This window comes from Phocoena phocoena, chromosome 20 (assembly GCF_963924675.1).
Source record: "Phocoena phocoena chromosome 20, mPhoPho1.1, whole genome shotgun sequence".
Taxonomy (NCBI): domain Eukaryota; kingdom Metazoa; phylum Chordata; class Mammalia; order Artiodactyla; family Phocoenidae; genus Phocoena; species Phocoena phocoena.
The window spans coordinates 30866940-30889698 of NC_089238.1; the positions used below are offsets into that span (position 1 = coordinate 30866940).

The following is a 22759-nucleotide window of genomic DNA, read 5'->3' on the forward strand; positions in this document are numbered from 1 at the left end:
GGGTTTATGTTAGTTCAAATTTTGCACATGAAGAGACAGTATCTTTTGGATCATTCTAGTCCAAATGTACATCACTGAAATCCCCATAAAATGCAATTGTACTGTTAATAACTAGATACCAAGTCTCCAGGTTGATGCCCTGAAATTTTATTACCAAATATCTTTTTACACTGTATGCTACCCAATCCAAAAAATTCCATAAAATATTGTGCTTGGTTAGTCCAAACAAAAGTACCATGTAACTTTTATAGGCAGAGTTGCAAATTAGACATAATAGGTCAGCATAGCAAACTGCTAAACCAGGCTTCAGGTAATGTAGGTGGTCAACATTTTTGCAAAATTTTGAATCTTGATGTTTTATGTAACTAGTATTATCAAAGCCTTCACTCCCTCTGTTACTGGTAACATCAGCTTCCACAAATTTATTCCATAGAAAGCTCTTTCTCTAGTTACCCTATGCAAGTGTCACGACAGGGTTATTTTCTGCCATCATTCTCATTTGTTAATTGTATTCATGAGAGAAATCACAGAACCCAACTGCGAAATAAAGAGATCACCTTTCGGTAAAGACCAAGGAATTCCATCTCTCATACCATCTGGCTGTTATGTGTTGAATACAGAATGTAACTCAGTCCCATAGGAAAGAAATACTTACCAGAGGTGTGGTATGAACTAATGAGATAGTGCTTTAAAGCATGGTCTAGGGGGAAAAAAGGTCTAAAATAAATATGAAACATTATGAGTTACAGTTAACACGTGAGCAATACTTCAGGATTTAGAAGAAATAAACTCTGCAGACTGCTACCATTTATGGAAATATTGCAGAGAAAAAAAGAATGAGAAAATATAACATACTGTATAGATGAAAAACAGACAGCTATTACAAAGTAACATGGGCTTACTGTAGCAAAACTAGGAAAAAAACCTATTATAAGTAAAAAGAAACTTTAAAAAACCTGTAGTCCTACTAGCCAGATTTAAACATTCCATCCTTCCAAGTCTTTTCCTTTGTACATACGTAGGTATCCAAATATACGTCTCTTTTTCCATATGGGATCCACCATGTGTGCTATTTTAACTTTTCTCTTGATAAGTTCATTTCATCTAGCCTAATATGCCTTTGCCTGCAAGAAGTATCATCATTTTATACATCACTTCAAAAAATGGATACAACAATAATTGTGTGAGACACTGAGTCTCAGAGAGGTTAAAATACACACACAAAAAGTACCTTAGAATGATGAAATAACTTTACCATACTCATGTGTTAAAAGTCACACACATTGGGACTTCCCTGGTGGCACAGTGGTTAAGAATCCACCTGCCAATACAGGAAACACAGGTTCAACCCCTGGTCTGGGAAGATCCCACATGGCGCTGAGCAACAAAGCCTGTGCGCCACAACTACTGAGCCTGCAAGCCACAATTACTGAAGCCCGTGTGCCTAGAGCCCGTGCTCCACAACAAGAGAAGCCACCGCAATGAGAAGCCTGCGCACTGCAACAAAGACCCAACGCAGCCAAAAAAAAAAAAAAAGTCACATCATATTCAACGATTGTATAGTTTTTCACTTTGTTTTGTACCAGTAGCTATATAAATCTTGATGGGTGGGCATTTAATTTGTGATTTTTCACTGTTAGAAACACCATCAAAATAAACAATCTTGTATAGAATTTTTGAGCACACCCTTAATTATTTTCTCAGGATAAATTCTTATAAGTGGAATTACACTACAAAAAGATAAGCATCATTTTAAGGGTTTTGATACACCTTTCAAAACCATCTTCAAGATTGCGGCACTGTATAAAGGTACCTACTCCTCTGTCAACACTGGAGTTTTTGTTTTAAATACTTGCAAACTAACATGTGAAAGATGGTATCTCCAGCGTCAATTTGTTTCCTTGATTACTAACGGTTGAACATTTTATCATTGAGAACTTGGGCGCTGGAATCAGACAGACTTAGGTTTATCTCTTAGTTCCCTCAATTTTTACCTAGTTAACTTTGAAGAAGTTACTTAATTTCTCAGCGTCTGTTTCCTCCTCTACAAAAGGGGACAATAACGCCAGCAAAGGTTGTATGACATAACATTTAAAACACTTACTCCTCTGTCTGGCACATATTATACACCCAACAAATATGAGCGCTTGTTTACCTTAAAGCACAGATGTGAGGCTCTCTTCTCTTCTTCAGATCATCAGACTTGATCATGAAAAAAAGAAAAAAAAGGATTTCCTTCATAAATCAGACACACAGAGGAGACTAGTTTAGGGAACACCCTGGCACTAAAGCATTGTCATTAAGAGCCTGGACTCTGAAGCCAAACTCCCTGGGTTTCAGGTATGGCCCCTCCATTTGGCAGCTCTGTGACTCAGGCAAGTTACCTAGCCTCTCTGTGCCTTATTCATTCAACAAATACTTACATAGTTATTACAGTGGGACTTATATTCTTGACGGAGAGGGACAACAAACATAAAAAGTCGATTATCAGTATAAAAAAAGGTGACAAATGTCGAGGGAAAATAAAGCAGAGTACGAGGGACCAGAAGTGCTGAGAGTGGGGAAAGGTTTACAATTATAAATTTGGTAGCCAGGTTAGACTTCACTGAGGTGAAGCAAAGGCTTGAAGGAGGTTGGGAGGTGTACCAAGGGAATATCTCAGCAAAGTGGATTCAAGGTCCTGAGTGTGAAGAATGCCTGGCCTGTTCAAGAAACTGCAGGAGGCTGTGCAGCTGCAACAGCGATTTGGGGGAGAGCAGCAGGAGAAGGGGCCAAAGATGCAATGGGAGCCTTAGAACCACTCTGGCTTTTACTCAGAGAAATGAGAACCTTTGGAGATTTGGGGCAAAGGAATAATATGATCCCATTTAATTTTTAAAAACTGAGATAAAATTCACATAAAATTTACTATTTTAACCACCTGAAAGTGTGTATTCAGTGGATTTTTAGCATACTCACCTGCTGTGCAACTATCACCACTAATCCCAGAATATTTTCATCACACTAAAAAGAAACCCTGTACCTATCAGGCAGTCACTCCCTATCCCACCCTCCCTCCCCCCAGCTCCTGGCAACCACTAATCTACTCTGTCTCTATATGTTTTGCTGGTCATTACATATAAAAGGAATCACACTATATGTGGCCTTCTGTGTCTAGCTTCTTTCACTGAGTATGCTTTCAAGGTTCATCCATGTTGCAGCAGTACTTAGTACTTCATTCCTTCTTCTGGTTGAATAATATTCCATTGTATAGACGCACCACATTTGGTCTATCCATTCATTAGTTGACAGACGTTGGGTGTTTCTACTTTTTGGCTATTATAGATAATGCTGCTATAAACATCTATGTACGAGCTTTTATGTGAACAAATGTTTTCAATTCTCTTGGGTCCATTAACATTTCTTTTTTTTTTTTTACTTTAATAATTTTTATTTTTGGCTGCATTGGGTCTTCATTGCTGCACACGGGCTTTCTCTAGCTGTGGCGAGCGGGAGCTACTCTTCATTGTGGTGCGCGGGCTTCTCATTGCGGTGGCTTCTCTTTTTGCGGAGCATGGGCTCTAGGCACGTGGACTTCAGTAGTTGCAGCATGCTGCTCAGCAGTTGTGGCTTGTGGGCTCTAGAGCTCAGGCTCAGTAGTTGTGGCACATGGGCTTAGTTGCTCCACGGCATGTGGGATCTTCCTGGACCAGGGATTGAACCTGAGTCCTCTGCATTGACAGGTGGATTCTTAACCACTGTGGCACCAGGGAAGTCCCTCCATTAACATTTTAAAAGAACACAATGGCTGTAGGTGGGCAAGGGTGGAAGCAAGGAGACTGGTTAATATGCTAAGAGGATAATCCTGGTGAGAGAAAAAGATGGCTTGGATCAGGTGTTGGCAGTGGAAGTGGAAAGAAGTGGGCTTTTCTGAATATATTCTGAAGGTAGAGCCCACAGGATTTCCCAATGGACTGGAGATGAGGTATGAGAGAGGAATCAAGGATAACCTCAGCCACTGGAAAGATCGTCGTGAACTGAGATGGGGAAAACTGCAGGTGGAGCAGATTTAGCGGGAGAAGATCAGGCGTTTAATTTTGGTAAGTGTGAGACACTTCATAAATATCCTAGAGTAGAGGCAAAGCCATGAGACTCTCTGCAATCTGTTTGGAAGTGATCCGAAGGCTAAGCCCTAGAGTACTCTGTCATTAAGAAGCCAGGTACAAAAGGAAAACCTACCGAAGGGAACTAAGAAGGACTCACCTGTGAGGTAGAAGGAAAATGAAGAGAGAGGATGGTTTCCTGAAAGTAAGGGGGGGGGGGTCGGGGGAGAGTCTCTAGGAAGGAGGAGAAACAAAGTAGGTCAAATGTTGCCGAGAGTCAAGTAAAACCAGGCCTGAAGACTGATGACTGGATTTACTAATGTGGAAGTTGTGAGTGACCTTAACAAGTACAGTTTCAGTGGTGTGTAACAGGTGAAAGCCTAATAAAGTGGGCTTAACAGAGAACAGAAGAGGAATTTGAGACACTATACACAACTCAGAAGGAATGCTAATGTCAAGGCGAGCAGAGGAATGGGGTGATAGCTGAAGGGGAAAGTTAGGTCAACAGCATTTTTTTCCTTAAGAGAAGGAGAACTAACAGCTTTCTTTCTTTCTTTTCTTTTTGGTATGTTGAAGGGAATGATCCAGAAAAGAAGGAAAACCTGATGTAGTTTCTTTATCTGTGAAACAGGAACCAGTAATTTATCATTATAAGGATTTAATAAATATAAAGCACTTAGCATGGCATAAAGCATGCACTCAGTAATGCTTTAAAATACAGAGTATCAGGCTACTCCTAATGACAAACTTGGTTAGGACGACTGGAAGTTGTTACAGACCCAATTATCAAGTCAATTCACAACACAAGCAAAGAAAACGGGATATAAGTGAAGTTTTATGGGACAGGAGACTGAAAGCAGGTTTTATATTTACTATCTTAGGATGAAGAAGTTCAGTCCCCAAGTGAGCATAGTAAAAATTATTCACAGCAGAGTTTCACCAAGCACCCATGGGGATCTAAAGTAATGGCTGCTTCTTTTTCCTCTCATTACCCGGGGTCCTTTCTATTATTTTGCCTCTCACCGACTTCACAATTAGAAGTATTTTCATCTACCAAATTGCATTAAGTAAAAACCACTTTGATTTCTCAATTTCAGTAATCAGATGCATATAGACCCAAATCAACAGAAGAGGCCTAGTGTTATCAAAGCTGATGTAATTACAAAGGCAGACAACCATGGTTTTTAATTAACCTATAGGTTAATTAAAATCTTACAACTTTACTATGGATAAAAGTTATTTTTCATTAGATTTTCTGAATTATTAACAGTAACGTCATTTGTGTATTTAACCTAACTTGGTTAATTCAATCATATGTATAAGGCCCAAAGACAGACAGACCAGGGAACACAACCAGCTCTAGTGTAAAAGAATAAATGCAAAACAGAGAAATTTGTTACTCTTTTATCCCAGATAAAAAGAAATCAGTGGGAAATGGAAAGAAAACAAAATAGTTCTTAATCTTCACTTTTATTTTATTTTTTGTGATTTTAAAGGCTGATGTCCTTGAGGTTCTATAATGATTTCTAAGAGTGATGTACGCCATGTACTAAAAGATATCCCCCACAAACTGGGGAAAACAATGACCTATATGTTTTTATACCTAGACTGGGCCTGTCTCCTAAGAGTAGGAAAACCAGCCTTGATTTTGAAACAGTCTTTTCTGCCAAATTCAACTGTCCACCGATTTAAAAAGACTAGATCTAACTCTCTGCAGGACATACTGCAATACAGAAAGCCACCTAAAACAAAGACATGAACTCAAAAATTTAAATGGTTATTACCTTCCAACGTACTACTCTCTTCATTATACCACTCCCCAAAATGTACTTATCCTTTTTGTTTATAATGTATTTACTTACCGGCTTACTGTATTTTCTGACTATCTTTCACCATCACTATCACCTCTATTATTTTAGATTTTAAAGGCTTTCAGGGTAGGAACTGGCAAAGACTTCCATATAATAATTAAAGCACCAAACACATAGTTAACACTCAGCTTATGTTAAATAAATGAATGCTTTTAACAACATCAAGGCAAGGACCCTCAATGGCAAACCCAAACTAAAACCTCAAGTCTAAAGGTATTCAATGATTTTATAGAAAATGAATTTCTGAAGTGGAAAAGCTAATGTGAAAGGGCCATAAATACCTGCTGGAACTTATATAAATCATTATACTTTTCATGGAAGTCCAAGTTCAAAAGTTCCTTCTGAAGTCCTTCCAAGAAGTTTTCACTTTGGATGAAGTTTGGGATCACACAGTGAAGAAAGGGGTCCATGTCCATGACAATGGCTTCTGTGGGGAGGAAAGCATTATCTGTGACTTTTCCCTTTTGTATATATATATATATTTTTTTGCGGTACACGGGCCTCTCACTATTGTGGCCTCTCCTGTTGTGGAGCACAGGCTCCGGACGCGTAGGCTCAGCAGCCATGGCTCACGGGCCTAGCCGCTCCACGGCATGTGGGACCTTCCCGGACCGGGGCACGTACCCGTGTCCCCTGCATCGGCAGGCGGACTCTCAACCACTGCGCCACCAGGGAAGCCCCCTTTTGTATTTTTGACCTGTGAGCAGCACAGTAGAGAGAATACAAAAGGGATGGTCGTGAATTTTCAGAAATCTAGTACCTAAAATTTAAGATTTGGGGGAAGAATTATAGGCTCTTCCTTTTTTTTTTTCCTCCACTTAATACTACTTTTTAAAGGTATTGTGCTTAAAAATATTAGTCCTTAAGATGAGTACAAACGATGTCACTAAATTAAGATTTCTGCTCTTTTTGGGGTTTTTTAGTTCAACGATTACTTATTCAACTGAATGTATTGTACAGTCTTAATTCATTTCCCCCCAAACTTCAAATGAGAGTAGCAAATTAAAAATGAGAATAACAATACTGGTAGCCAATTTTTCTTCAACCCTTTTTCTTTGCCTAAGTTACTGCTAGAGGAAGTTATAAAATACATACTTCTTAAAAAAAAAAAAAATCAGGTCAGGCATAACCTCCTCTAACTCTTTGAGTTTTACCTCAACGTTTTACCCACTGCTTCTGGTGGGACAGATTATGTACCCCTCTAATACAAACCACCACCACCTCCCACCAGTTGCCAGGCACTGTGGTGCTTTAACATGCATTATCTCACTTAATCTTCTCAACAGTTCTAAGGTAGACGTCATCACTATCTCCATCCCACACATAAGGAAACTGAAAAGTCCCTGAGTGTCCAGAGCTTACAGTCCAAACACTAAGCTACCACTTTCTATGTGCATCCGGGACACCAAGGACTCATCTCTTAAAGCACTCAACCACTGAAACAAAAATCATGGCAAACTTTAGAAGGGAAAGCATGATGCATTAAGCAGAGTTCTTATCCTATAAGGTGATATTTGAAGCTGAGGCTGGAATCATTTGATGAAGGTTCCTTCCTTTGGTCAAAACCACGTTTACCTTCATGGGTCACGTTGTTGAACTACAGGCCGGCAAAACTGAGTAAGCTCAGGTGCCTGCTATCTGGCAGCTCCCAACAAATGCTCTGGCTACGCTATCATGGGACAAACGAGCGTTACCTTCGGAGGAAAACCGCAAAAGCCCTCGACTATGTGTCCAAATGTTTACTGGTCCTTACTCAGAAAAATATGTATTGATGCATACATACATTAGCTTATTAATCACACTCAACATCTTTCCGAGGGAAATACTATTAGTTATCCTACTTTACATAGTAAGGAGCTGAACCCATTGCCCAACGACCCACAATCAGTGAAGAAGATTCTACCTCACCTCTAATTCCAGAATTTCCATGAACTTGCATGCCCTGTACTTTCCGAAACTCCCTGGCCTTCATTTCTTCCTCTTCTAGGTTTCTAAATCCAAACTGAACTTGGAAAAGGGACAGCAGGCCAGGCAGGAGAGTCGGAGGTGGCAAAGTCACGCTCTCTCCAAGAGCCTCTTCCCCTGTGGCCTCGCTGCTCAGGAATCGGCTAGAGTGCCAGGACGTTTTCAGAGGCCCCCGACCCGGCGCTGCGCCTCCCCCCTCACAGCACCCGCTTACCGTGGCGGAACGGCGTCCTGCGACTCCAGGCCTCAGCCACCTGCTTTTTCAAGGTTTCCTCCGTGACAGCATCCGAAAACTTCGCCATCACCTCCTTCTTTCCCTTTTTCCCAGCCCGGCCCGGGACGGGCTCAGCAGGCCGCTTACCACTCATCTCCTCGCAAGCTGCAAGACCCACGTCACGCTAACCTAGCGGCTCTTTTCCTACGGAGACTGCAATTCCCAGAATGCCTCATTTCCCGTGTTTCTCCACCGCTATCTAATAGGAAGTACCCAAGTAAAGGGAGGCGGACCCCATACCCGACTTACCAATGGGAGCTCCAGATATTGTGGCCATCCCAGCAGCGATTGGATCGATGTTGCTCGGTCGGGCAGGCCACCGCCTCTCTACTTCCTGCCGCCAGAGGCTCTGGCTGCACTTCCGGCGTACGTACGCCTCCTCGGGCGCTTTCTTGTTAATGGCGGGCGGCGGTTGCTGAGTGGGTCGCAGATAACGGCTGCCCGCACAGGGAACGTCTCCCTGCCACTCCTTTTCCGCTCGCCGCTAGTGCCCGAGCTCGCCAGCATGTCCGTGGTGCCGCCCAATCGCTCGCAGACCGGCTGGCCCCGCGGGGTCAACCAGTTCGGCAACAAGTACATCCAACAGACCAAGCCCCTCACTCTGGAGCGCACCATCAACCTGTAAGTGCGGCCTGGCCCTCGCGCGCTGTCCTGTCGGCATCCCCTTCGTCGTGAGCGCCCCTAAAGACTCCAGTTCCCTCCTTCTGGCGCGCCCTCGGGGGATTCCGCTTCTTCGACCTCCAGCACCACGGGGCTAGAGTCCTAGTTGAGAGGGTTTTCCCTTTTCTGGAAAGATAGCTTGTTCCCATGTCCCTGCATTCAGTCATTGTAGGAAAACCCCCTTTGCTGTGAACTCATTCTTTCCTCACCTCTCCGGAGATAAGCGGCCGCAAACCGTGATGTTTATCCTTCAGCATCGCGTGTATGGTATCGTATTGTGTTTTTATTTGGCACGAGTGGTATAACGTAGCATCGATTTTGCAGTTTTCGCTTTGCTCTAATAGATTTCGAGATCTAGCTATAATGCGCAAGTTTAGTTTTTTTCCTCTGTTGCTTTATTGCGTTTCAGCTCCTGAATACACATTTTATTCGTCTGCTGAGGGCTATCTGGCTTCCCCCTATGCATTCACGTGTCTTCCCTGCCGCAGCGACAGGATCCAAGCGCCCAGGAGGGCCCATCTTGGGAGGGGGCTGCGGCTTTCATTGTGGTTGGGCTTTCAGACCGTGGCGAGGACCACAATGAAGCTCCAGAGATCCCATTGCGGGCTGCGTTTATTTTCAGCATCTTTCTGTTTAAGCTCTTCAAGCCATTGCATTTCGAAGCCGCTCTCAAAAGTAACCTCGCTGTGACAGGGAATTGACATTCGGGCTGTGTCTTGCTCAAGAAATTATGTGTGCTTTTTTTTTTTTTTTAATCACCTCTGAAAGTTTGTGAGGCACCGTGGTGCTGACTCTCATGGAAGAAAACGGCCAGTTTATGCTGGTCAGTATTTAAAGGGTGCAAGGATTTACTGATACTGGTGTTTCAGTAGGACACTTTAGGTGTTTCTCTATTTTATATTCAAATAAATGAACTTTCTTTCCTCAAAAGCGATTTGAAATTGAAAAGATGGTTATTGTTGTTTTAATTGACAAAACAGGTACTGGAAATTTAGGTAATAAAAATGTTGGGTTTATGAAATCTGGAACTAGTAGATATTATACAAGTTAATATCTTTAGCTATTACACTAACATAATAGCATTTTAATTTCCTATGATGTCTTTAGAAAAATCCTCGTAATATTCCCATGAAATGGGAAAGGCTAAATGTTTTTCTAAAAAATGTGAAAGCACAGCTTCTGGATTACTTTCACTGGTAATTACAACTAGGACTCACAATTTTCCCTTGATTTACCTTGATTATTGGATCAATTTGCATCAAGCCATTATATGGAACTAACGGTGAAAATGTTTTAATTTTTGCTCCATTAAAGTTATGGGTTAATGGATTGCAGTACTTTTCCTCTCCTATATAAACACAGTATTCAGAAATGATTGTGTTGTGAACTCAGTTCACGTGGGTGAGTAATGGTCTGAATTGAAAACAAGTTCTCTCTCCTCCAATATATTTTATTAGGAAGTATTGTATGAGATATTGCATGAATGCTTACTTTGTAGTCGGCACTGGGAATAATGCTGGGTATACAGGGGTGAGGAAGTAAGGTGCAGTCCCCGCTTTACAAAGCTCACAGTATGATGGGAATACTATAGATGTATCTGGGCTGGCACTCTCATTTCACAGCTGAAAATTCTTATATTTCATCTTGATGGCATCTCGTGATGGGAGAGCTGGCTTTTACAGTAGAGATGTGTTATAGCTGTCCTTAATTCTTTCTAACTCAGGTTGTGAGAACTAAATGTTAATATGTATAAAGCATTTTCTTTTTAGTTGCAGGGCACACAGTGCTGTGTGGGATTGCTGCTGCTAGTGATGAAGATGTTAGATTTAGCACTGAGTCTACTGGGGAAATTCTTAAAATCTTTAAAGCATCTTGGAAATAGTTCATTTTAGTTATTTTAGAGCTGCTTCACTTATGCCTAGAATTTGGCTTCTGGGATTAAAGTAATTTTTTAAGTTTTGGCAACCTTGATTTGTTCCCCTTTCAAGAATAACTAAGTGGATTAGTTATGCTGTTGTTGATTTCTAATGCAGGGTGTTTTGGTAGACTAAATGCATTGGGGACAGACAGGTGTGGCCAAAGCATTCTTGCTCAAAGGCTTATAACCAAAGGCTTCTTGTAAGTCTTATGATCGAGGGGTTACAAGGTAGTACCTGTGATGAAATATAAATATGAGTTTTTAAACTATCTTTAAGGAAAAAATCTTACTAGGCAAGAAGAAAACTGTCTTCAATATAAGTCATATTTTGAACTCTTGATAAAGGAGGAGAGAATATTCAGATTACATCTAGTGGGCAAAAGATTCAAATGAGGGGAAAGGAAAAATAGGGATACTGAATAGAATAAATGCAGAAGGCTAAAAGGCTTAGAAGGGAAAGAAAAGTTCATCTGAAGAAGAAAGGTATGAGAAAAGTCTGAAGATTGTTGACTGGGAGAAATAGAAAATAACTGGGGAGATGATGGAAAGTGGTGACTCAGCTTGTAGAAAAAGAGAGATTAACCATTAGCGCCCATAAGTAATAGAATTTATGATTAGATTAGTAGAGGAACCCAAGGGCGCATTAGCCAGGCTGGCAGTGTTAGTGTAGCATCCATGATCTAAAGCCAGAGGATTACCAGTTATTCAGATAGCCACTCCTCTAAGCATTTAAGGGCTTTAAGGGTACTGTCATCTGTGCTTGAAAGTTCAAGTATGAAGTAGCAGCTTGTTCTAATGAAAACTCTGGCCTTAGAGTCCAAAGAGCTAGATTCTAGTCTCCACTGTTTTATTAACTAGTTGTTTAACTTTGGACATATCCTATTGTCTCTGAGTGTAATATATAAACTTTTTACCATGGTTTCCTTATATGTGATTGGTATCTGTCCTGCTAAGTTATGTTCTACAGTTCTCTGATGTTTGTCTTTGGATCACAGGTACCCTCTAACCAATTACACTTTTGGTACAAAAGAGCCCCTCTATGAGAAGGACAGCTCCGTTGCAGCCAGATTTCAGCGCATGAGGGAGGAATTTGATAAAATTGGCATGAGGAGGACTGTAGAAGGGGTTTTGATTGTCCATGAGCACCGGCTACCCCATGTGTTACTGCTACAGCTGGGAACAACTTTCTTTAAACTGTAAGTGTCATTGGAAATTAACAACTTTTAATAGGATTGCTGTTCTCTGCAGCTTTGGAATACAATTTTAGCTTTTAGTCATTTATCTCAACAAACACTGCTGTTAATGAAGTCTTTAGAAAGAGAAACTCAGGACTTCCCTGGTGGCACAGTGGTTAAGAATCCGCCTGCTAACGCAGGGGACACGGGTTCAATCCCTGGTCCGGGAAGATCCCACATGCCTCAGAGCAACAAAGCCCGTGTGCCACAACTACTGAGCACCCGCGCCACAACTACTGAAGCCCACGCACCTAGAGCCCATGCTCCGCAATAAGAGAAGCCACCGCAATGAGAAGATCGCGCACCACAATGAAGACTAGCCCCCGCTCGCCACAACTAGAGAAAGTCCGTGCACAGCAACGAAGACCCAATGCAGCCAAAATAAATAAATTAATTAATAAAAAAAAAAAAAAAAAAAAAAAAAGAAAGAGAAACTCAAAAGCATTTTTTTCTCCAGTGCAGTGCTCATTTATTGCCTAAGTACAAATCTGCATGTTGCTGTGTATTGTCGATGTTAGTGACTGAGCTTGATAGGAGCCCTATGAAACAAATGAGTCTGAGTTCAATTTCTAGGTGTCTTTGTAGCATCACTAAGAACAATTGATATTATTTCCTGCTTAGGATGAATAGTGTTTCCTATTCTTAAAATGGGTTACATTTTTATAGATAATTGTTTAGTTTTCTCATTTAAGCTCATAAATCTCTCAATACGTGTTTAGTCCACAACTATTTGACCAGACTGTACCAAAAAGAGAGTTCTCAAATACCTAGTTTGGAAATTTTGAAAAATGCCCCATTCTTAAGATCTAGAGAATGTGGGTCCACTGCTTTCTGGGCGTTTCTCGACTCCATTATCACCAGATAACGTCCAGAGAGAAAAGAGTGGGATGGACTGGTTTCCAGCAATTATGTGATGTTTATGTAGTGGTACCTGTTTTGTTTATTTAAAACTAGGGTTTGTGTACTGTTAGTCAGGCGACTTAACATTATGAATTCAGTTTTCTAGCACATTCTCCCCCTCCATTTGACATTAGTTTGCTTTGATTGCCTTATCGTGTGATACTGAAATGTGTTATGCAGTTACTTGATAGAAATAATTATTATTGTGTTTTTCCTGTTATCCCCAAATTGTATTAAGTTGAAAGCTGAAATTCTTAACCTTTATACAGACCTGGTGGTGAGCTTAACCCAGGAGAAGATGAAGTTGAAGGACTAAAACGCTTAATGACAGAGGTATTTTTCTACTTAACCACTTTGACAGTTTCATTAATGCTCATTTAAATACCATCAACTTAATGCATAATCAGGTTTTTTTATGTCTTGAAAGGGATGAGTTTATTTTAACTATTTAGTTTTCAATAAATAAAACTTAAACCTGAGAATCTTAGTGCAATGTTTATTTTCTGCAAGTTGAACTTATACTTACTTTATCTTAACGTTATTTTACATTGATATTGTATATACAGCAATAATGGTTAATGAAGCAACATTTACTGAGTACTGACTGCTAAGCACTTTAAGTGCTTTACATGCGATAATTCCTTTACTCATCATAACAGCACTAGGAAGTGGGTACTATTATTAATCCTGTTTTACCGATAAGGAAATTAGAGCACAGAGAGTTCAAGTAACTTGCTTGATGTTATACAACTAGTGTGTCGTGAAGCTGGAGATTTGAATGCAGGTAGTTCTATTCCAGAATAGGTGTCAATAGAATTTTGACAAGGGAATGATTCCTGTTATATACCTGTTTTCATTTTTGCCCATATCTTTTAGGCTTTGCCCAAGTTGTGCTACTTCTTAGAAGTTGTTCTAATGTCTGTCTCTAAAGACTTGGGGCCAAATGCGTATAGATGCTGGAGGTTTTTGAGATTGTAAGCTGTTTTCATTATTAAATATTTTTATTTTTTAGCATGCAGTCCCCCCACCCCCTTAGTTACAAAACTAATACATATTCTGTACAACAGGTTTGGCAAATACAGAAAGTAGGAGAGAAAAAGCTAAAATCACCTGTAATTCTACCACTTTGACCTATTGGTTTGTCTTTTTTGTATTTTTTAAATGCATTACAACTCTTAAATATTGTGCTGTGTTTGGACTTTCATTTACATATGGTAGGTTGAACCTACCTGCTTACCTCAGCTTTTTCTCAGAACTCTACCGACAAGTAGTAAAGGGGTTTTAGAAAGGTAAAAATCCAGTAGGATTGAGGGAGTGCAAAATGAGATAGCAGCAAGAAAAAACTGTTAGAAGCTAGAAAGCAGATGAGCAAATCATAATTGACTTAGCCAGAACCTCAGCCCAGCAGAAGGGCAAGTCCAGGACCCAGCACTGTAGAACACCAGAAAGGCCAAGGAATTGGGGGTGCCTAGTGCCAGTGAAAGAGGGGGCATGCATGGACTGAAAACTGAATTGACTGGCAGTCTGTATAGGATTATTTATATACCTAGATCGTCTTCCCCACTGTGTACATTTAGGCAAATACTGGCTGCTGATTAATTCTCTATAGAGATTGAATCAGAAAACACTAAAGAATGAAAAAGTTGAGGAGGTAGGGAGAATACATGAAAGTTTACATCCTGAATAGGGAGACTTACAGACTTCTACCAGTTTAATGGAGGGACATTCTACAAAATACCTAACTAGTACTCCTCACAACTGTCAAGGTTCTAAAAAATAAGGAAAGTTTGAGAAACTGTCACAGTCTAGAGGAGCCTGAGGAGAAATGCAAATATAATGTGATATCCTAGATGGGATTCTGGAAACTGAAAAAAGGACATTGGGTAAAAACTAAGGTCATCTGATTAAAATACAGACTTCAGTTAATAAGGAGGTATCAGTATTGGTTCATCAGTTGTGGCAAATGTGCTATACTATGTAAGATGTTAAAAGTAGGGAAAACTGGGTATGGGATATATGGGAAGTCTCTGTACCATCTTTTCAACTTTTCTGTAAATGTAAAACTGAGATAAACTGTCTATTTAAAAATAAGAAAATGCTTTTAAAAATAGAGGCAAATATTGGGGGAAAACAGCTAAGAGTTGAAAGTTATAGCCAGTGGGAATGGTGAAGTGGGACAGGGAACTGTTCTTTCTCATTACGAATTTTTGACCAATTAAAATATATAGAATATAGCTTTGATTAAAATAACCTTAATCTTATGTTATACATATTTATAGAAATGAAAATTGTGAATATTGCACACTTATTTCTATAGGTTGGTTAGATGGGTGATTTACAAAAGCTACAGTTGATTCTAGAAAAAACTATTGTATGCCGTTGGCTGGTGTAGGTAATTGATCACCTTTGGTTTTCCATGCATAGCAAGGGCATAGAACAGATGTGTTGGTCCTCCATGGTTATGTTGATGCTAGACTGCTAATTTTGAACTAATAGTGTGTCTTGGGCAGAGTGACACATAATAAATAATAAACAAATTATAGAAAGGAAATCCATGTGGGAGGCATATTAGCCATTAGTCTCCATTAGGAGTGCTGCCAAAGATGTTTTCTTCACTGAAGAAGGATATTCATGGCTATGTATATTTAGTTGTTTACTGGCTCTATCATTTCTTTTTGACAGATACTGGGTCGTCAAGATGGAGTCCTGCAAGACTGGGTTATTGATGACTGCATTGGTAACTGGTGGAGACCAAATTTTGAACCTCCTCAGGTTAGTTTTCAGTTACATTTGCTGGGCATTTGGGGAAGTAGGAAGCTGATTTAATTCCAGCCATTTAAAAAGATCATAGTAGAATTTGACTTGAAATTTCCTTTCTTCCCTACTTAATTTAAATTTTAAAAGCCAAGCATTTTTTTCTTTTAAAGGAAAATTTCAAACATATACAAAAATAGAATAGTAAAAGTAAACAAACCTCATTACCTATCATCCACCCTCAGCAGTTAGCAACTCACGGTCAAACTTCACCAACCCTATCCTTCCTCTGACTGCTCCATTCCTGCTGCCCTCATCTTGGGTTATTTTGAAGCAAATCCTAGATATAATTTCAGTTGTAAATATTTTATTGTGCATCTCTAAAAAGTAAGGATCTTTTTAAAAACATAACCACAGTGCTACCATTATCATACTAAAAATAAATAATTTCATAATATCATTAAATGTGTAGTCACTGTTCAAATATCCCTGATAGTTTCAAATTTTATTTTTATAATTTGTTTGAATTAGGATAGTCTCTTTTTTAAAATTTATTTATTTATTTTGGCTGCGTTGGGTCTTCATTGTGGTGCGTGGGCTTCTCATTGCGGTCGCTTCTCTTGTTGCGGAGCATGGGCTCTAGGTGCGTGGGCTTCAGTAGTTGCAGCACGCGGTAGTTGTGGCTCACGGGCTCTAGGGTGTACCGGCTTCAGTAGTTGTGGCGCACGGGCTTAGTTGCTCTGTGGCATGTGGGATCTTCCTGGACCAGGGTTTGAACCTGTGTTCCCTGCATTGGCAGGTGGATTGTTAACCACTGCACCACCAGGGAAGTCCCTAGGATAGTCTCTTAAGTCTCTTTTTCTTTTGTAGGTTGGCTCCCTGTCTTTCTTTTTCTCCTTGTAATTTATTTGTTAATGGAGACAGGCCATTTAAAGTCCTTAGTGTTTTCATTGCTGATTGCATTCCCCTGTTATTATTGAACACATAGCTTTCTCCTCCGTGTCCTATATAAATTGCTTAGTTAGATCACGAGACTGGATTTGGGTTCAGTTTTTTTGCGAAGGGGGTACAAGGCTTGTCATAGGTGGTATATTATTTATCTATTGCTGTATACGTGTTTTCCCAGAACTTAGCAGCCTAAAACAACAGACATTTATTATCTTAGTTTCTCAGGGTAAGGCATCTGGGAGCTGCTTAGCTGGGTGGTTCTGTCACCCAGCTAAGTTATGGTCAAGTTCTTGGCCGGGATTGCATTATCTGAAGGCTGGACTGAGGCTGAATTATCTGATCCCAAGCTCACACATGTATTTGTTAGCATACCTCTCATTTCCTCCTGGGCTGTTGAACTGAAGGCTTCAGTTCCTTGTTGGCTGCTGACCGAAGGCCTCCCTCAGTTGTTGTGAGAGCATCTCCATAGGGCAACTCCTAGTAAGACAGCTGGCATCCCAGTCTGTTATAACCTAATCTTTGCAGTGACATACCATCACTTCTGCTGTATGCTATTGGTCACACAGACCAACATAGTACATTGTGGGAGGAGATACCATGAGACAGGAATCATTGAGGGTGATCTTGGAGCCTGGCTACCACAGGTGGTATTGTTTACTTCCATCAGGAATTTTCTAATGTCTGGTTGTTTCTTTTCATAATGTTAGTAGCTCATGGGTAATAGTTTCCTAGATCTACTAATTAATCAGGACTTGTGTTCCTTATGTAAAGAAAAACTTACCAATTATTTGTTACCCTGAGGTATAGTTTGTGTAGGAAGAAACAGATGCTTCTTTTCCTCTACTTACCGGTGTTCAGAAGAATGAGTTAATTTCTTAGCATCCTCCAAAGTCATGACTTTGTTCAAAAAGAGAGTAAGACAAAGACTTGGGTGCAGGTAGTTTGTTTGGGATGTGATCCCAGGAAGCAGCAGAGTGCAGGGAAAGGGAGACCAGAAGCAGCAGTTTTTGTTTTTTTTGTTTTAAAAAAAGGGTACATAATTGATCTTATTACACCTGTGGGTAACTGGATTGATCCTGCTAAGGACCATGAGGGATGCACCTCAGAATTGTCTGTTAGAAGGATGGAAGGTCAGGGACTTCCATCTCCCATTGGATGAGGGTTGTAATAACTCCCTTGCCCTTTCATCTTGAGACCTACCACTGGTTGAGAGAATTTCCAGGGCTTTGGAAATGCTTTGAGGCTGAAAAGCAAGAGTGGGATGTTGGAAGCAAGCAAGGGAGCTTTTTGACACTTTAAAGCACAGCCTCCCTGAAATTTGAGGTGGGATGAGAAACCGATGAGAAGCACAAAAAGCATCTCTTTTGTTGACCTTTTAAAGTGTCGTTTGACCTAAAGGGTTTTAATATATTTGATGTGTTTTAATCCATTATAATGACTGCTAATGTTACTAATGCTCAAATTTTCCTATCTTTTGACTAATGGGAGCCTTAGTAAGTTGGATCCTGAATTCTTCTGACAAGGCTCTATGCCTTTGATAACTTCTTTGCATGATGAGATGTTCCAGGTCAAGAATTGCACAGAATATTAGCCAAGCAGAGGACTGTTGTGTTTGTTGTCTTCTGACTCTGGTGTAGCTGCAGGATAGGAAGAGAAGGTGCTGTGGAAGCTGGTGCTCGTGCTCACTACCTGAGAATTGTCTTGGCGTTAGGAAAGTATAATTTCTTCTGGAAATAGTGAAGTTTCTGGTCCAAAGATAAATAGAACAATTATTATAAACTTTGTTTGGTTTCTTGAACATTCCTTGATCTAACTGGCAAATGCTCAGTAATAATACCAACATTTTCCAGGCTACTTTTCTGAATACCCTCATTCACCTCCCCTACCACGGTTCTAGGACAGTTCTCTTAATTCACTGAACCCTAAGCTTGGCTCTGTTAGTACAAGATATGACATAAGGACTTTGTATTTATTTAGTAAATTTAGGGTATTGGTTAGGTGTCAGTGGGAAAAGAGCATCACACCATGTCCCTGGTCTTTTTGTATAAAGTGCAGTTGGCTTAAACACCAAGATGAGGAATGGAAAAGAAAGGCTTAAACAAAAAGGAACATATAGCCTCGAGTAGAAGAAAACTGGGGTAATGGTGGTCACTGGTTTGGCCATGGTTTGGGAACTTCTGTTGTATGTGAACCACAGGTCTCACTGTGCTGTTCAGGCTCTTCTCACTTCTTTGTCTCTGTTGCTGCCAATGTGCCTGGTTTTCATGATTGTGTAGGGTACCTCCAAAGTCTAGGATAACTGTCTTGATTCATTATACCCTAGGGATGGCTCTGGTACATAATTATTCTAGCCAGAGTACTGGTTGGGTGCCATTGGGACAGCATAGTGGGAAATAACATAGGCTTTTATAGTTAGATGAGAGTTGGATAGATTCAATTGAATCCTGGCATTGCTGCTTAGCTGTATCATCATGGGAAAGATACTTAGCCTCTCTGCACAAGTTCCTTACATAAAATGGGGGTGAAAATACCTCCTTTTGGCAGCCACTGTTTTTATCCTCCTTTCCCATTACGCCTATTTTCAGCACTTGTTAATTCCCCTGCCCTCAAATACTCTAAAAGAAAAGTAGATTTTTCTGAATGTATTATGGGGAGATGTAGGAGAGGTTTTCATTATACGCACACAGAACAAAAAGAAGTCTCTATCTTAGACTTGTAAAATTCTTCTTTCTTAGGTAGCAACCTTCTCTCTCTGATTCGCTTCACCCCTTTAAATTCTTCAAAATATTTTCTCATTTTTCACAAGCAATTTGACTTTGTCCAGCTGACAAAGACAGCTCACCTGGTGTTCCTGCAGCATGTGTCCCATATACGTGTGTGGTTGTTGTGGGGAGGAATGTCCTGTTAAATACCTCACGGGCTGTATTTAAACTTTTAATATAGTAAACATGTCCACATCAAGATTCTAGAAAATTTAACTTAGTGATATATTTTTAAAAGACAACTTTTATTAAAAACATTAATATCAGACTTCATTGTGTTTAAACTTCTCAAGCAATAAATCCTATGTGTACATATTTAATTGTCTTGAACAGTTGAATGGTTTACTACTTGATATTTTATATTTATTAAAGCATTTATTTATTAGTACATCTGTTAGGTACCAGATCCTGGTAAAGGGAAGACTAGAAAGGATTCTTCTTCTCCAAGCAGTTTACAGTATATTGGGGAGTAAACATGTAAGAAATAAATGAAGCCATGGTGTACATGTTAATATTTTGTTGGGATTATGAGTACCTTGGTCTCAGGGGGCTGATACTTGAGCTTAATGTCTGAAACAGGAGAAGTTGGTCAGTGGAGGCATGGGAGGTATCAGGGATGTCTTGGCAACTACAAATTATTTTCTTGTTATTTTAGTATCCATATATTCCTGCACATATTACAAAACCTAAGGAACATAAGAAGTTGTTTTTGGTTCAGCTTCAAGAGAAGGGTAAGTTATTTTGTTTTTGAAGGCAGCCATCTAAAAACTTTTGCAGTGTAATTTCAAGGATACTTCTATTTGTGTTTTTCCCAAGTTCCTTGAATTTGGGGATTTATCATTAAACTAAAAGCACATACCATTTTTAGATTTACCTAGTTTTTCTTGGATCTGCCAGTCATGTTACAGGGAAAAGTAAGTAACTAGAGCCTAAAATACCAGATTATAATATTAATAACTGTTTAGCTGTTTGTATTGATTTTCACATTGTGATAAACTGAAAATTTTAGGAGACAGATGAATTGATTTTTTTAATATAGTCTTTAGCTCTGTTGTGCATATTAACAAATAATTACTCCATTTTTTGTTACTTTTAAAATGGAATACAAAATGAATTAGAAGCTCAGGGGTCTTCTCCCCCTTCTCCCAGGGCCAGCACTCATAAGGTGCTCGTGGTTGTTAACAGCATAGATCTCTTTGGAGAGTCAGTTTCAAAGCTGTGACTATGAACTTTGCTTAAAAGACACAACCAAAGTGTGTTAATGAGGGTTAACTTTTTCCTCAAAAGTTTCTCAAATGTAAAATTGGTTATACTTTACTAGCGAAGTAGAAGCAATGATTATATAAGAAAATATAGAAAATGAATACTGTTTTATCTTATTTTAGCCTTGTTTGCAGTCCCTAAAAATTACAAGCTGGTAGCTGCACCACTTTTTGAACTGTATGACAATGCACCTGGATATGGACCCATCATTTCTAGTCTCCCCCAGCTTTTGAGCAGGTATGGAAAGTTGGATGTTTTGTGGTTGATTAGTCTAAACTGCCAGATTTAAAATAATCCAAGCCACTTGAGGAGGAACAGTTCATAAATTTTGGTCTTCAAGGAAACTAAGACAGAAGATGGATCCTTAGGTCTTGTGCAGATTAAGCCAAAAATTAAATATGACTGTGTCCTCAGACCCTAAGTTGCAGCATGACATTCTGGTGTTTGTGCATCTGTTCTTCCCCAAATCTGATATTCTCTACAGTTAAATTTGAAGTCTTCATTCAAAGAAGAGATGGTAAAATAGTAGTCAGCAATGTATAATAAATATGAGGATAATAAATATGATGGGAGTTATGTATATAAAAATGTGGAGAATTGAATCTCTAGGTATAATACATATTCTCTTTCCATTTGGAAATCTATTCAGGCCCAAGTTGGGGCATGTGGGATTAAGTCCTGAATTTTTACATGGAATTTGATTTTTTTTTTTTTTAAGGCAGATGGAGTGATGAGAAATGTGTGTTGTTTTGTTTTTTAAATTGACTTGTACTGGTTGAGGTCCTTGAGTCAATCAGAATAACATAGTGGTTAATAATATGGATTCTACATGGATTTGAATTCCATCTTCATAGCCTTCTGGCAGTGTGACCTTTGACAAATTATTATACCTGTTTCTTTATCTGTAAATGCGGATGGTAGTCCCAGCTTCATAGAATTGTTAGGACTAAATGAAATAATACATATAAAGTGCTTAGAATAATGCCAGGCACCTGGTAAGTGCTTAATAATTGTTAGTTTAAAAAAAATTTCAGTAGTGATTTTGGCCTTCTATGAAAGCTTGTTTAGTATGAAATTGGTCTTTCTATTTTGGCACAGAAATCAGACTTTCTCTTTTGCTCCTCTGCTTTGGTCTGCTGATGGGTTACACGGTGAAGTATGGGATATGAAAGAAGAGTCATATTATTCATTTTTTAAACACTACTTATCAGGTAACAGGAATTGTGCTGAGTGGTCAGAATACAATGAGGTATAATAACTTTTCCTTCCCTCAAGGAAAGTGGATAATTAATCAAATTTACACTCTTAAAAGTTTTTTAAATTGTGAGTATTCAGTGATACAGTTATTTAATGTGTAAGATGTGACAGGTGGAAGAAAAGGGTGTCTCTGTGTAGAAAATGCCCAAAATGTCAAGGGAGGGTTGAAATGTCCAAATAAATTTCTTTATCAACTAAGGTAGAAACTATGTAAATAATACTGTTTTTAATAAAGATATTGTTCTTTTTAAAATTCAGGTTCAATTTTATATACAACTGAATTCCTGCGCAGCAGAGAAATAAGGGAAGCCGTCTCTGTGAGCACAGCTATACACAGTGTAGAGTAAACATGCTAGAAAAGGTTTTTTCGTTCTATCTCTTCCCCAGTCCCTAAATTACCACCTACTTTCTGTTGTTTGAATGGTAAAGTTAATATGAAAAATGTGATTGTGGTATAAACAAATGTGATAATGTTTAATTTACTTTTGGTTCTACTCATACTTTTTTGTACAACATTAAAGAAAGTGTACTTCTTTCTATTTGTTTTTTTGTTGTTGTTTTGTTTTTTAATTTCACATTAAACTTGTAAAATTCTTACAGGCAAGGATTGCTTTTCCCCCACTAGGTAGGTGAATGTTAAGAGACAATGGCAGGTTTAGGTCAATAAAGTTTGTGGGACCCTTGCTCTGATACCATTCTTGGGGGTATACTCCAAAACCGTGTTGCAGATCTTTGTGATGAGGATCTTCTGTTACTTTTGGGAGCTAGATTTGCTTGAGTGAGTCCAAGGTGCAACTCCTGTACCAGTTTTACACGCTTAATGAGTTGTATTACAGCAGAACTGCCAGTGTATTACTGACTAGTACATTT

At 39.3% G+C, this 22759-nt stretch overlaps 2 protein-coding genes across 4 annotated transcripts in view; one reads left to right on the forward strand and one right to left on the reverse strand.

Annotated features, from left to right (window-relative positions):
* OGFOD1 (2-oxoglutarate and iron dependent oxygenase domain containing 1) overlaps nucleotides 1-8395 on the reverse strand; it is a 33546-nt gene extending 25151 nt beyond the window's left edge. Inside the window, exons 1-3 of one of the 3 annotated variants that reach the window (XM_065898569.1) lie at nucleotides 8133-8395; nucleotides 6235-6380; nucleotides 2156-2202 (exon numbers count right to left, since the gene is read on the reverse strand). In XM_065898569.1, the coding sequence (XP_065754641.1) occupies nucleotides 2156-2202; nucleotides 6235-6380; nucleotides 8133-8286 (347 nt within the window). In that variant the 5' untranslated portion in view covers nucleotides 8287-8395. The remainder of the gene's footprint in view (nucleotides 1-2155; nucleotides 2203-6234; nucleotides 6381-8132) is intronic. The other 2 variants (XM_065898570.1, XM_065898571.1) reach the window with 2 other exon arrangements.
* A 146-nt stretch (nucleotides 8396-8541) lies between these two features.
* Nucleotides 8542-22430, forward strand: NUDT21 (nudix hydrolase 21). Its single transcript, XM_065898761.1, has 7 exons — nucleotides 8542-8813; nucleotides 11766-11966; nucleotides 13175-13238; nucleotides 15588-15677; nucleotides 20025-20100; nucleotides 20755-20869; nucleotides 22148-22430. Exons 1-7 carry the CDS (start codon nucleotides 8698-8700, stop codon nucleotides 22167-22169), a joined length of 684 nt encoding a protein of 227 aa, XP_065754833.1. The 5' UTR covers nucleotides 8542-8697; the 3' UTR covers nucleotides 22170-22430.
* Nucleotides 22431-22759: the final 329 nt, after the last annotated feature.

What these genes read in the sequence shown, in the direction of transcription:
- NUDT21 (XM_065898761.1), top strand. Translation starts at nt 8,698, where the DNA reads ATGTCCGTGGTGCCGCCCAATCGCTCGCAGACCGGCTGGCCCCGCGGG. An exon ending in CAAATTTTGAACCTCCTCAG is followed by an intron (nt 15,678 to 20,024) that starts GTTAGTTTTCAG and finishes TTGTTATTTTAG; the next exon opens with TATCCATATATTCCTGCACA. An exon ending in CTCCCCCAGCTTTTGAGCAG is followed by an intron (nt 20,870 to 22,147) that starts GTATGGAAAGTT and finishes TTTAAAATTCAG; the next exon opens with GTTCAATTTTATATACAACT.